This window comes from Nuphar pumila, chromosome 17, assembly GCF_984573655.1.
Source record: "Nuphar pumila chromosome 17, dmNupPumi1.hap1.1, whole genome shotgun sequence".
Lineage (NCBI taxonomy): Eukaryota > Viridiplantae > Streptophyta > Magnoliopsida > Nymphaeales > Nymphaeaceae > Nuphar > Nuphar pumila.
Genome location: NC_143265.1, coordinates 80029875 through 80042949, shown reverse-complemented (window position 1 = coordinate 80042949; position 13075 = coordinate 80029875). Strand labels below are relative to the sequence as shown.

Sequence of the window (13075 nt, the reverse complement as noted above, 5' to 3'; positions counted from 1 at the left end):
ACTGTTTAGTTATACACTACCGGTCCCAAGCTTGGATAAAGGAGGAGGGTTGCTGTAGGCCAGTGACAGCCAACATAAAAACTTAGTCATACCCTATGAATATGAACCAATATGAGAATTTCGTTGGGGCGTTTCCTACTGAGCGACGCACTGTACTCTATAGGCCCAGAAGCAGTGATAAATGGGCAAGGGTTGCTAGGTCGTTGCCCAGAAGCGACGCGTCACACCGGCGCCCGGGTGTGGTGTCAAATAGGCAAGGGTTCCCTCACTTTGTTGGACGGGTGGGGGTAAAGAAGTTAGTCCAAGACCATAAAATTAGGTTAGCCACTTGGAACATAGGGTCTTTAACTGGTAAGTTGGTAGAGTTAGTAGATGTTATGTGTAGGAGAAAGATTGATATTTTATGTCTACAAGAGACCAAATGGGTAGGTGAGAAAGCAAAAGTGATAGAACCTTGGAGATGTAAGATTTGGTATACATGAATAAATAGGAATAGGAATGGAGTAGGGATTGTTATGAGTCGTGAGTTTATAGATAATGTAGGTGAGGTCCGTAGGAAGGGTGATAGGATTTTACTTATTAAATTAGTATTAGGTACGGATATTATTAATATTATTAGTGTTTATGCACCTCAAGTAGGTTTAGATGAATCCATTAAGCATCAATTTTGGAAAGATTTAGATGGAGTAGTACAAGGGATATCTTATGGAGAAAGGCTTTTCATCGGCGGTGACCTTAACGAGCATGTAGGCATTAGTAGGGATGGATTTGAGAGTATCCATGGAGGCTATGGTATAGGAGAAAAAAACGAAAATGGAGAAAGGATTTTAGATTTTGGTTTGTCCTATGATATGAGCTTAGCAAAACTTGGTTTAGGAAGAGGGAGTCTCACCTAGTAACATTTAAAAGTGGGGTTAATACGAGTTAGATAGATTTTTTCCTACTTAGAAAGAGAGATAGGGGTTGTTGCATCGATTGTAAGGTTATATCGAGAGAAAGTGTAGCTACACAACATAGAGTCTTAATTTTAGATCTTAGAATTAGACAATGCCGCAAAAGGGATAGACATAGGATAGATCCTAAAATTAAGTGGTGGGCACTGAAAGGAGCTAAACAAGGAATGTTTGTAGAGCAGGTAGTTAAGGAAGCTGATTGGTGTCTCGAGGAAGATTCAAAATCAATGTGGAATAAGATAACGGGTTACATAAGAACGGTGGCTAAGGAGGTATTGGGTGAGTCTAAAGGCGGTGCACCGCTAGGTAAGGATACATCATGGTGGAACGAGGATGTCAAATTAGCTATTAAGGTTAAAAGAGAGTGTTATAGAAATCTAAGTAAGAGTCGTGATAATGAGAATTTGGAGAAGTATATGATAGCAAAGAAGGAAACTAAAAAAGTAGTTCGGAATGCGAGGGATAAGGTATATAAGGAGGTTTATGACAAGTTGGATACCAAAGAGGGCGAGAAGAATATTTATAGGCTTGCAAATATGAGAGATAGGAAATCGAGGGATCTGGGTATGGTTAGATGTATCAAAGATGAAATACAGAGGGTTTTAGTCAAAGATGAGGAGATTAAGGAGAGATGGAAAGATTATTTTGATAAGCTATTTAATGAAAGTCATGCTCAGGATCTTGGAGACTTGTCCATTCCTTTTCATGAGATGAATCATGACTTCATGCGCAAGATTCAAAAGAAAGAAATTGCAGAGGCTTTGAAGAAAATGAAATCAAGAAGGGCAGTTGGCCCAGATGGTATACCTATCGAGGTTTGAAAATGCTTGGGAGCGAAAGGTTTAGAATGGTTGACAAATCTTTTTAACAAGATTTGGCGGACAAATAAGATACCTAATGAGTGGAGGAAGAGTACTTTGGTGCTTCTATATAAGAATAAGGGTGATATACAAGATTGCACAAACTATCGTAGTATAAAACTCATGAGTCATACTATGAAACTTTGGGAGAAGGTGATGGAGTCTAGGTTGAGGAAGGTTGTCATGATATCGGAGAATCAATTTGGTTTTATGCCTGAAAGATCAGCTATGGAAGCTATATATCTTCTTAGACAACTTATTGAGAGATATAGATAGAGGAACAAAGATTTGCATATGGTTTTTATTGATTTGGAGAAGGCATACGATAGAGTACCTAGGGACGTTCTCTGGTGGACAATGATGAAGAAAGGTGTTTCTCTCAAGTACATTAGTATAATTAAATATATGTATGAAGGAGTAGTAACCAATGTCCGCACTTGTGGAGGGGTGACAACCAATTTTCCTATAACAGTTGGGTTATATTAAGGATCTGCTTTAAGCCCTTTCCTATTTGCTATAGTGATGGATGAGCTTACGAGATCAATTCAAGAAAATGTGTCATGGTGTATGTTGTTTGCTGATGGTATTGTTTTGATTGATGATTCTAGAGCTGGGGTTAATGCTAAGTTAGAATTATGGAGACAAACATTGGAAGCTAGAGGTTTTAAGTTGAGTAAGAGTAAGACAAAATATATGGAATGTCGATTTAGTAAGCAACGAAGTAGTCATGGGAGTGTAGTGAAGCTTGGTGAGCAAGAAATACCTGTGGGTGATTGTTTCAAATATTTGGGATCTATCATTCAAAAGTATGGAGAAATTGATGAAGATGTAAATCATAGGATAAATGTTGGGTGGATGAAATGAAAAAGTGCAACTGGAGTGTTGTGCGATCGTAGAATGCCATTTCGGTTGAAGGGAAAGTTTTATAGGACGACTATTAGGCCCGCTTTACTATATGGTACGGAATGTTGGGCTGCCAACATACATCATATTCAAAAAATGAGTGTAGCTGAGATGCGTATGCTTAGATGGATGTGTGAAAATATAATAAAAGATAAGATTCAGAACGAGGAGATACGTAAGGAGGTAGGCGTTGCACCCATTGAAAATAAGATAAGAGAGAATCGTTTACGGTGTTTTGGACATATTCGGCGAAGGCCTAATGATGCTCCAGTTTGAAGGATGGAGAAATGGGAAAATATATTAGTTAAAAGAGGTTGGGGTAGGCCTAGGAAGACTTGGATGGAGATGATAGGAAAGGATATGAATGCTTTGAACCTCACCGAGGACATGGCATTGGATAAAAATGATTGGAGGAGAAGGATTCATGTGGAAGACTCAGAATGCTTTTCTTTTTTGGTTCATATCGCCGACCCCAATTGTTTTGGGATGAAGGCATAATTGTTGTTGTTGTAAATAAGAGAGATTGAAGGTGAGAATGAGAGAGAGAGAGAATGCCTACCGGACGGTGTCGCTTGAGGTTGTCGCCGGCGTCGGGGCAGGGAGACTGGTCATCGCCGACGTTGGGGTCGGGTCGTCGCACAGTTGAGGTCGGGAGGATTAGGGCAAAAAATTTTTGCCCTAATCCTCCTCTCAGCCCTTTTTATAGGGCTTCTTTTTTTGTTTTTTTGTTTAAAGTCCAAACGTTGGACATTTATGACCCTAGGTGCGTTGACCGCACCCCCATCGCGTCAATGCGGGTGCGGCACCTGGTTGGCCGAATCCCCGTGACTTAGTGCGCACGCACACACACACACACACACACATATATATATATATGGGTATTTTGGTCATTTCACATAGTTGTTTCTAGAAACAACTATTTTATTAATTATCTTTTTCTGTTTGTTTTTTTCTTTTTTTAAAACCTCTTTGTATTACATCATAAGGGGGTCCCACATAGAGTCGTTGGGACCACCAACAATCATAAATATGACCGTTGGGGGCTCCCAATAACACTATGAGGAGCCCCCAAGGGTCCTCATCTAGTGCTTCTTTTTCTTGTATAAATAGGGGTCTCTACCCCATGTATTTGTTAAGCTTTTAAGCTCCTATTCAATAAAGCTTTTATATTTTTTTATGTGTGTATTCTTTTGAAGGCCTCTTGCATTGTCCTTTAGTGGACTATTTCTATATTCCCTCTTGTGTAACACTTCTTGTCCATTGTTGGACCTTGTGAGTGCATTAAGCATTCTTGTTATACATTTCCACATACTTCATTACAGACACCACCTACACCACCTGAGTTTAAGGCTTAAACTAAGTTAATATCCAAAACCTGATTTTTTACCCAGGTTGTAAGAGTAATCTAGACACCCCTTAACATGCCAAAGGGGGCCTTACATAGTTCATAAAATTTATATGACAAGCATTATCCCAGGTTCATCAGCACCATAATCATAGAAGATTTTGTCCTCAAGAAAATATCGACGAGGAAAAATCTTGCAAGATTTAAAAAAAATTATTATTCATATGAAAATCTTGGGAAAATATCGTTATGTAAAATTAATATACATATAATTACTAATAAAAGATAAATTATATAAAAATTGATAAAGTATTTTTATTGCATAAGCATTAAAACCAAGATATTTTCAAAATAGGTGACATTTTAAAAATATCACATTTTTAGTATAATATCTGACTTTGTAAGTATCGCGATGTGGTCACATGTTTTCAAAATATCAATGTTATTTATGACCATAGTCACAAATCTTGGCGGTATTTTGAATTTCTTGCGAAAAAATGCGAGAAAATCATTAAACAAAATATTAAGGATAAAAATGCAAGATATTCAATATATCGCCTAGACTGAATATCTCGCGATTTTATGGCGTATTTAAGAAAAACCATGAGAAATAACACTTACCAATGACCATCGTTTTTGTGTGTACAGTTGCTCTTTCTTAAAAAATGTAACAGTACATGCATTGAATGCTGCCTGACAAAGAGCCTTATATATGCTGCATGGGCAGGCAGCATTAAATGCAGCCAGCCCACAAGCTTTTTTCACGTTTTGTGATGGGAGAGAGGAGCCCTTCTCATATAACATGCAAAGGGTCCTCCCTCCTCCAATCTGGTCGATATTAGACTATTTTTGCTGCTCAAGAAATGCAACCTGATACATATTAGGTTAAATTCCCTTTTTTCATTCACTTCATGTTTTTACACTCTTAAACCATCTCTCTCTCAAATAAATATATATAATATTTATATATTTTTAATTTTGTCGAGATTTTCCCAAGAAAACTCGTCTTTTGAAAATCTCCTGAGATATTTCTTTGCCAAGAGTATTCCGAGAATGTGATTTGTGACTATGTTTATGACCATGTTCAGTAATTTTCTTTGGTTGGGCATGCTTCTATGCATGACACTAAATTGCTTTATTGGAGGCTATTTCAAAAGTAGGAAGTTAGGTGCTTTAAAAGCTTAGCTCGAAGCACACATAATACCTTGTAAACATGCCTCTGAGGTTATTGGTTGTGTATTTCTCAAGGTTGCCGGACTTGGGAAGCAGAAGTGGGAAACAAGAAGCGAGGCATTTTAAGATTTATAGGAAGTGAGAAGCGTGGAATTGATTTGAAAGCCAAATGGAAATAAAAAATGAAGGGATATAAGAATCGAGTGAGAAGTGAAATGAAAATTGGACACTAAAGTAAAAAAGACTTCTTAAATTTCATGATTTTTTAGTCTAAGAATTAAGTTTTTGTCAAAATCTAAAAATTGTTGTTATTAATTTAGAAAAATCACATGGGAAGTGCATGGAAAGCATGAAAGGAAACACATAGAAAACATGAAAAGAAGTGCAGGAAGATTTATAGGAGCATGTAGGAAGATTGGACAAAGCATGTGGGAAGCATGTGAGAATTGAGATTCTCATCAAGTTTAAGTAGCAAGGGGTATCGTGCTTCCGAATCCAGGAGTATTGCACTTCTAAAGTGAGCTTCCGGGAAGTATGCTTACCACTTATCTAAGAAGCTTCCAATAACTCTGATATTTCTCAAGTTATGGAATTTGCAGCTTCCACACATGGTGATTTTGCTTCCATCAATGGAAAGCAAAGTTTCAGAAATGGGGAATTGTGTTACCAAGGAAGTGGAGTTGTGATGCTTATATCAAACCCAAGAGTATTTTTATGTAACTTTCTAAGAAAATTCACAGTAATGTTTGACATTTTCTCTGATTGTAATACCGTGTTTTATTCATGTCCATATAATTCATAAACATTATGCAACACTTCATCTATAATTCATAACCACATACAAGTTATGATGGTACCAGTGAATCAATGATTTTCGTCTGAGATTAATCCATGTGAGTTGTTTGCTTGTAATTGCAACATATATAATGGTATCCTTGTGTGTATCAAGAGAAGGAAGACAAGTGCTTGTAGATTTTATTGGTAACAGTATATTAGGTAGATGTGGTATTTTTGTAACATTTGTGGTTCTGGACTTTTATTTAGTTTAGTTTGGATAGCGTCTATATTAATACCCACTATGATAATTTTGAGCCTTTTGATTTTCCCTCTTGTTTCTATTTTTTTGTCTTGGGTAGGCAAACTAGGGGATGACACGCTTGTTATTTGTACTCAAGACCCTAGTCTTTCTGCGAGTCTGTATGTCCACTTATCACATTGGACTCGTCTTTTGGCATTGGTACTATGAAAACTTCCCCAATGCCTCCTAGTTTGCTTCTTAGTTCTTAGTTGCTGCATGCTTCTCACATCACATGGATCTAGCAAGACTTGATACCTGTTTTGTTCTCACTTTTGCTTCCCTTCCGTCTTCTATGTTGCGTACTGTATAGTAGAGTGGATGTTTATTAAAATTGGGTTCATGACATCATTTGTATGCCATGGAAGGCTCTGCTTCTTTTTCAACTGACTTCTATATCCATTGTGCTTAGGCTTTGTCAACCAGTTCTCATTTTCTCAATATCTATTGCTTTCATGAATACAACATACTGACTACTGCATGCATTTTATTATTTTCATTTCATGTAATATTTCCAATATCATCTTTCTCATTATATAGTTTTATAGAGATTGTTTCTTATTTTACTGAAAAATCAAAACAAGAATATACAATGTAGCGAGAAGTTGCTGATTCACAAATTTCTATGTTTTTGTAAAGTGTTCTCCCATAAAAGGTGATTTATGGAAGCACATATCCTCTTGCTGTTTTGTTTTTCACAGGAATTGAGCCGATTGATGTAACTGGAATACTATCACAACGGGAAGGAGAGGCTGTCTATCCTCTTCCACGTATCAAATCTATAGTAGTGCATCCTAAACTAAATTTAGCAACCATACTTTTTGCAGTTACGTGAGCAGCACAAATCTAAATTGTTGAATAATTTGTGTGATGTCTTTCCATTTTGTTGTTAAGATGGTGACTTTTTTTCCCCTCATATTACAGAATATATCTACTGGTGATAATTTGAAAACTAAACCGGCATCATTCACAAGGGAGGGGAGAAAACAGCTTTTTGCAGTCTTGCAAAGTGCAAGAGGATCCACAGGTGAATAACTTCATCTTCGGTTTTTGTGAGTCTGTGTGATTCTAAATTCAGTGTTTATGTTGTAAGTTTCTGTTTTCCTGATTTAATCAAATCTTAATGTCTTATTCTTTCCTTTTGTTGGTCACTCGTATTAGTGGTGGATAACATATATAAAATTGCCGAACTATATTGGCCCCTGAATTAACATGTATTTTCATTGAGTTTCTACCTATTTGGATAGTTTTAAGCATAAATAGGCCCTTTGATAGTTAGCTATTCAGGTTGAATCTGGTTTTACTGATCCAGGACATTTGATCTGGTCCTGGACTTGGCTGACCTTGCAAATGTTTGTGCCTGGATCTGAGCATTGCTTGGTCTGCAAATTTAACTGACTTACTGCTGTTTATTTAGAAATGCGGGATTTTATGTTAAAATTATTGGATACTTGAATTTCTGGGGGTACATCCTGGATCTAGCCTGATTGAGCATGATCTACTTTGAAATTAATTTTTTTTTGCACATCTTATTGCTCTTCCCTTTAGTGCCATTCTCTAAGCATAATAAATGTCTAAACACGTGTGGATGATCGTTTTCCATTGGGACGTGAGTTTACACAATTGCTAAGGTACTGTTTGGATGATACCCAAAACCAGGTCAACCTGGTTTTGGGTGCTAAACTATGTTTTACAAAAAAATAAACACCATGGTTTGAAGGCTGTTTGGATACACAACCAAACCAAGTTTTGAGTAAAACTTGGGTGGGCAAAACTGGGTCTTCAACCTAGTTTTGCAAATCCTCTCTAGCAAGTTTTTCAACTGGGTTTGTTGGGGGAGCTATGTCACATGATACGGCTGTGGATACTGGGATACAGCCATTTTTATGAAATTTCCAGTATGACTTGCATATGAAGGGATACAGAACAACAATCAAAATGGAGTATCCGTGTGACAATAGGGGGGGTGGGGAAGGTTGTCATGACCCCCACCACCCCCAGTTCTTGTGCTCCACTGCCTCCCTCTCCTTCCAATCTATGTCTTTTCATATCTGCTTGGTCACAGGCAGGAAAAGGCTGGATTTGTCAACTTTTTTTTTTCGTTCATGGTTGGCCATTTTTCAGCCACCTACTGCATGGAAAATGGCTGCGGAATAGTTCCAGATTTGAAAACCTTTTTTTTTCTCTAGTGGCTGCCCATTCTCAAGTTGGGGGGGGGGGAATGGCCAGATTTGATTTGATTTTTTTTTTTAAATTGTCTTATGTGGCTGGCCATTTTCCGGCTGGAAAATGCTGGGAAGGTTTTGCACTTGCAAGGGGGAACCATTTAAACTACTTTCCAGCTGGTGGATGGCCAAAAAATGGTTTGGTCCTTATTTTGTTTTTTCATTTTCTTTGAATTTTTGCAAACCAAAAATTTGGTTTTTAGCAACCAGGTTTGCCAAAACCTGGGTTGCCCCATGTAACGACCCCAACTCATATCCCTTGAAAATGCGGATTTTTTTTAAACCATTGCGGAAATCTTCTCAGAAACCTGGGGCCTTTACAATTTCACTCCCAATTGGATAAAACAACCAACCACAATAGAGCTTACAATTATCATCCATATCAAACCAGATCTTTATTAAATAATAAGTGATAAGTCTCGAGACAATTATATAAGTAAAAAATTCAGAGTGTAATAACAACTAAATGACACGAAAAGGAAATAAAAGAAGAGTTACACTGTCCATCTGTGATCTGTCTAGCAAGTGCGTGACACCCGTAAACCTCCCAGAAGCCAGTCGTTTCACTGATCACCTGCGACTGTGAAAAACCATAGAAGTAGGGTGTCAGAACCGAAATCTTGAGCACATATACTTCTAATGAAACAAGTGAGCTAAAGAATACCGATAAAATCTTATGCATTAATTTAGAGGAATGCAATTATGACAATTACATAATTCAATTAAGCACTCATGCAACATGGAGCATCTATTGAGCATGAATGAACATTAATCAATAACATAGATCACAATTTAAGTAAATAAGACATTTAACATGTATTAGAATTTAAACATCATGCATCCACCAACATGTAATAATTAAGGAAACAGGTAGAATGCACATGATCTAATGTATAGCAGGAATATGCATGATTTATTTGCAATGCATAAACACTTTATTATCTTTTCTTAAGGTTTTCTTTTCATATACATGTTCCTATTAAATGCATACAATTTAAGTTCCTCTTTTTAATTACCATTGCCTGTGGATACACCAAACGGGTATAATTTTCCGAGGTCAAGTAGGGTTCTCAGGGTAACTTAACACACAAGTTGTATTTTATTACTGGGTTCCAAACTTAGCCCTCGACCGAATCACATTCGGAACATTAAACCTCAACATCTAATGTTGGGACACTAAAGACCTCCACATCTAATAATGTCACTTTCTTGGTATACCAAAACAACAATTGTGTCAAACACACCACCCCCAGGTAAAGTGACAGACTCTTCTTAAAACCGTGGTCAGGAGAAAGAACCTTAATATCGGGTTCAGGGGTCAAGGTAAAGCACACCGAGTTTTTTTATCCTCGTGGTCCCCAAAACCGAATCTCTAAGATTCCTATTCTTTCGATGGGAGATCTCATAACGTATATTACACTGTTGTTATTCATTATCGTCTTATTAAAAGCCAATTAGTGAGTTTTGCAAATCAGCATGCAAAAGCAAAGACAAAAGCTCCTATCTACCCCTGCGAGAACCATCACGAGACTCCCGCCCGTGGAAACACATAGAACAATGCAATATCGTGCAATCAAAATAAATGTGATTTTTGCCATGCATTTAAAATACATAAAGAAAGAGCAAACCAACGCTCGAGACCCACCAGGCCCATGATGATTCATTTCGAACATCGATGCATCGTATGCAAAAATCATAATAATATGCAATTTATGCAATGATACCAACATGATTCCAAATGCACATTCATTCATACCAATTTAACAATGTGCATGAGCTACTGCAGTATGCATGTGTTCACCATCCATGTGAAATTGCTTTCATGAAATCACTTAACACACATGTATTCATTCATGATTCATAAATACATGAGAATATTTATGCAGGATTGTACATGCTAAACACACATCGATTTCATGTATGCACATGCACTTGAAAACAATCCATAAATGCACGATAATTAAACATGTCTCATAAATGTAGGAATATGAAACTTTTCATTCATAACATGTGTTAACATCCACACACATGAACATAACCCGGATCTAGTAATTGAATTTCAAGGTTGCACACATTCATATCATGTATGCACCTGTACCAAAACAAACTTTGCAATAACATGTTAACATGCATGCATTCATATCCAACATGCTAAATTCAAACTAAAGTATTAGAAGAACTCCATTCATCAGCTTAAGTCCACCATACTTAGCAAAAATCTAGAAAATAATCACATGACTAAGCACGTTCTTTTTAAATGTAAACGAGCACTTGGAATCACTTGAAAAAGTATATTGTTAATGCATATCATGTCAATTCCGAGCATATGAAACCAAACCCCATTTTTTTATACACAACAAGCCAACTTTAGTTTAATTAACAAGTCTTGAAATAAATTTAAAAAGCATAACTGAATACCCATTTTTTTTTAACAGGCAGATTCGAACATGCTCACATTCACGTGTGATCGTAAACAAATCAAATCATGTGCGTGTTCAAAGGAATCTAACATGAACATTAAGCCTATTTGTGTATACTTATTCAACAATACATATATATTCAATGGTTTCAATAAGTACACAGTTACACACATTTTCTGAAAAACATATGTATACAACATGATTTCAAATGCATACTTTTATGCTTTTACACAACCCATATCAAAACCCTCCGTTGGAAATCGATAATAGGTAAAGGGCTCCTAAAAGAACCCCTCCCATCAAGAATAAAAATTTTGTTATACTTTTCTATTTCATAAAAAGGGTAAAGTATAAAAAAAACGCAGCCATGGAGGACGATCCATGGGTCATCATCCATGGGATCCTTAAGAACACATACTCTACATGTTTTTCCCATGGATTTCCCAACCAAAACATTACATGAAATCGAACCGACATTCGATTTCTCATTTGAAATCAAAAGAGAAGACCCATACCTTTGATAAAAATCGAAAAAATAGAGAAGAATGATGGTGGAACAAGGGATGTTGGAGAAGAGAAACCCTCTTCCTTTTCTTCTTCCTCCTTTCCTCTTTTTCTCTCTCTCTTTTCCCTACCTCGAGAGGTTGCATCGTCGTGCGTGCGTACGATCGTAGGCGATGTAGGACACGACTGTGGGGCACGAGCAGAATCCGTCGTGTGAACTGCAAACAAACAAACATGATTATTAACACCCCACAAGCATTGACGAAGTTGGGGTTCGAACTTGAAATGTCCCAACACAAGGTAACGTGCACTAACTGCTCCTGCCAGACAAGCAGAATCCTCGCTGGTTCCACCAAAAGAGAATTAGGCAGAGGCATCGCCCTTGCCTGGCTGTCGGAAAAGAGAGGTGGCAGGAGGGCGAGCCCCTGCCTGCTGAGAACAGAGAGGCGGCAGGGGCATCACCCCTGCCTGTCGGAATCAGAGGTGGCAGGGGGCGAGCCTCTGCCTACCGAAAATCGAGAGGCGGCAGGGGGCAAGCCCCTGCCTGTAGAAAACAGAGAGGCGGCAGGGGGCGAGCCCCTGCCTGCCGAAAACAAAAGGGCGGCATGGCCATCGCCCCTGCCTGCCGGGATCCTAGAGGCGGTAGGGGTGAAACCGTGCTTGTCGAAAATCCACGAGGCGGCTGGGGGGAGCCCCTGCCTGCCGGCAACAGAAAGGGACGGGGAACAAAGAGAAAGGGAGGGCACGACAAGGGCTGCCGGCCCTCCGACAATAGAGGGAGTAGGGGAAGGCACAACAGGGGGCTGCCTGCCGGCCCTTCGACAATAGAGGGAGCAGGGGAAGGCACGACAGGGGGCTGTCGGCCTTCTGATAACTTCAAAGAGAGGGGGAAGGCGCAGCAGGGGGCTGTCAGCCTCTTGTCGACCTTCCGGCGCATATGGAGGGCACGACTCCCAAACGAGAAGAGGGAAGGGCGAGGCAGGGGCTTCCTACCGACCTTCTGACACACAGGGAGGGCACGACAGGGGCTGTCGGCCTCCTGCCAACCCTCTGGCAGACAGGGCATGAGGGAGGGCACGGTAGGGGCTGTCGGCCTCCTGTCGGCCCTCCGATAACACAGAGGGAGAGGGAGAAGAAGACAAAGGTAGAAGAGGAAGAAGAACCAAGGAATGAGAGTAGAAGAGAGGGAGGGTGTACCTGTGAGGTCCTCGGCGATTGCGGCGGCGTTGATCAGAACACGAGGGAGGGGGTGGCGTCGGCTCCCCTGAGAGGCGTCAGACGCAAGATCATTGGCACCAGGGTTCGGTCGCACACTGGGAGTGACGAACGAGGAGGAGTCAAGAGGTGGAGGAGACGGAAGAGCTCAGGGGTGAGGGCTCCTCCCTCACCCTTGCGTGCTCTTAAAGGCACCGAGGGTGTAATTCGGGAAACCCTTTGTGGGTTTCCCTGTATAACGAGAGGGGGAAGGGGGGAGTGCGGCGTAGAAGGTTTTAAAGAAACCCTCACCCTCGATAACCCTAGCGGGTCCGGGTCGGATCCGTATCCGACCCGCATCAGAAATTCTTATTATTTTTTTTTGAAAAACGTGGGTTTTACACCCCATCATCCAAATGGGGG

The 13075-nt window shown here is 39.4% G+C and overlaps 1 protein-coding gene across 1 annotated transcript in view; it reads left to right on the top strand.

Moving 5' to 3' along the window:
- Positions 1–13075, top strand: part of LOC149812417 (Transducin/WD40 repeat-like superfamily protein) — a 106566-nt gene that overhangs the window by 72148 nt on the left and 21343 nt on the right. Inside the window, exons 8-9 of the mRNA XM_089993698.1 lie at positions 7011–7135; positions 7234–7336. Coding sequence (XP_089849824.1) covers positions 7011–7135; positions 7234–7336 — 228 coding nt within the window. The remainder of the gene's footprint in view (positions 1–7010; positions 7136–7233; positions 7337–13075) is intronic.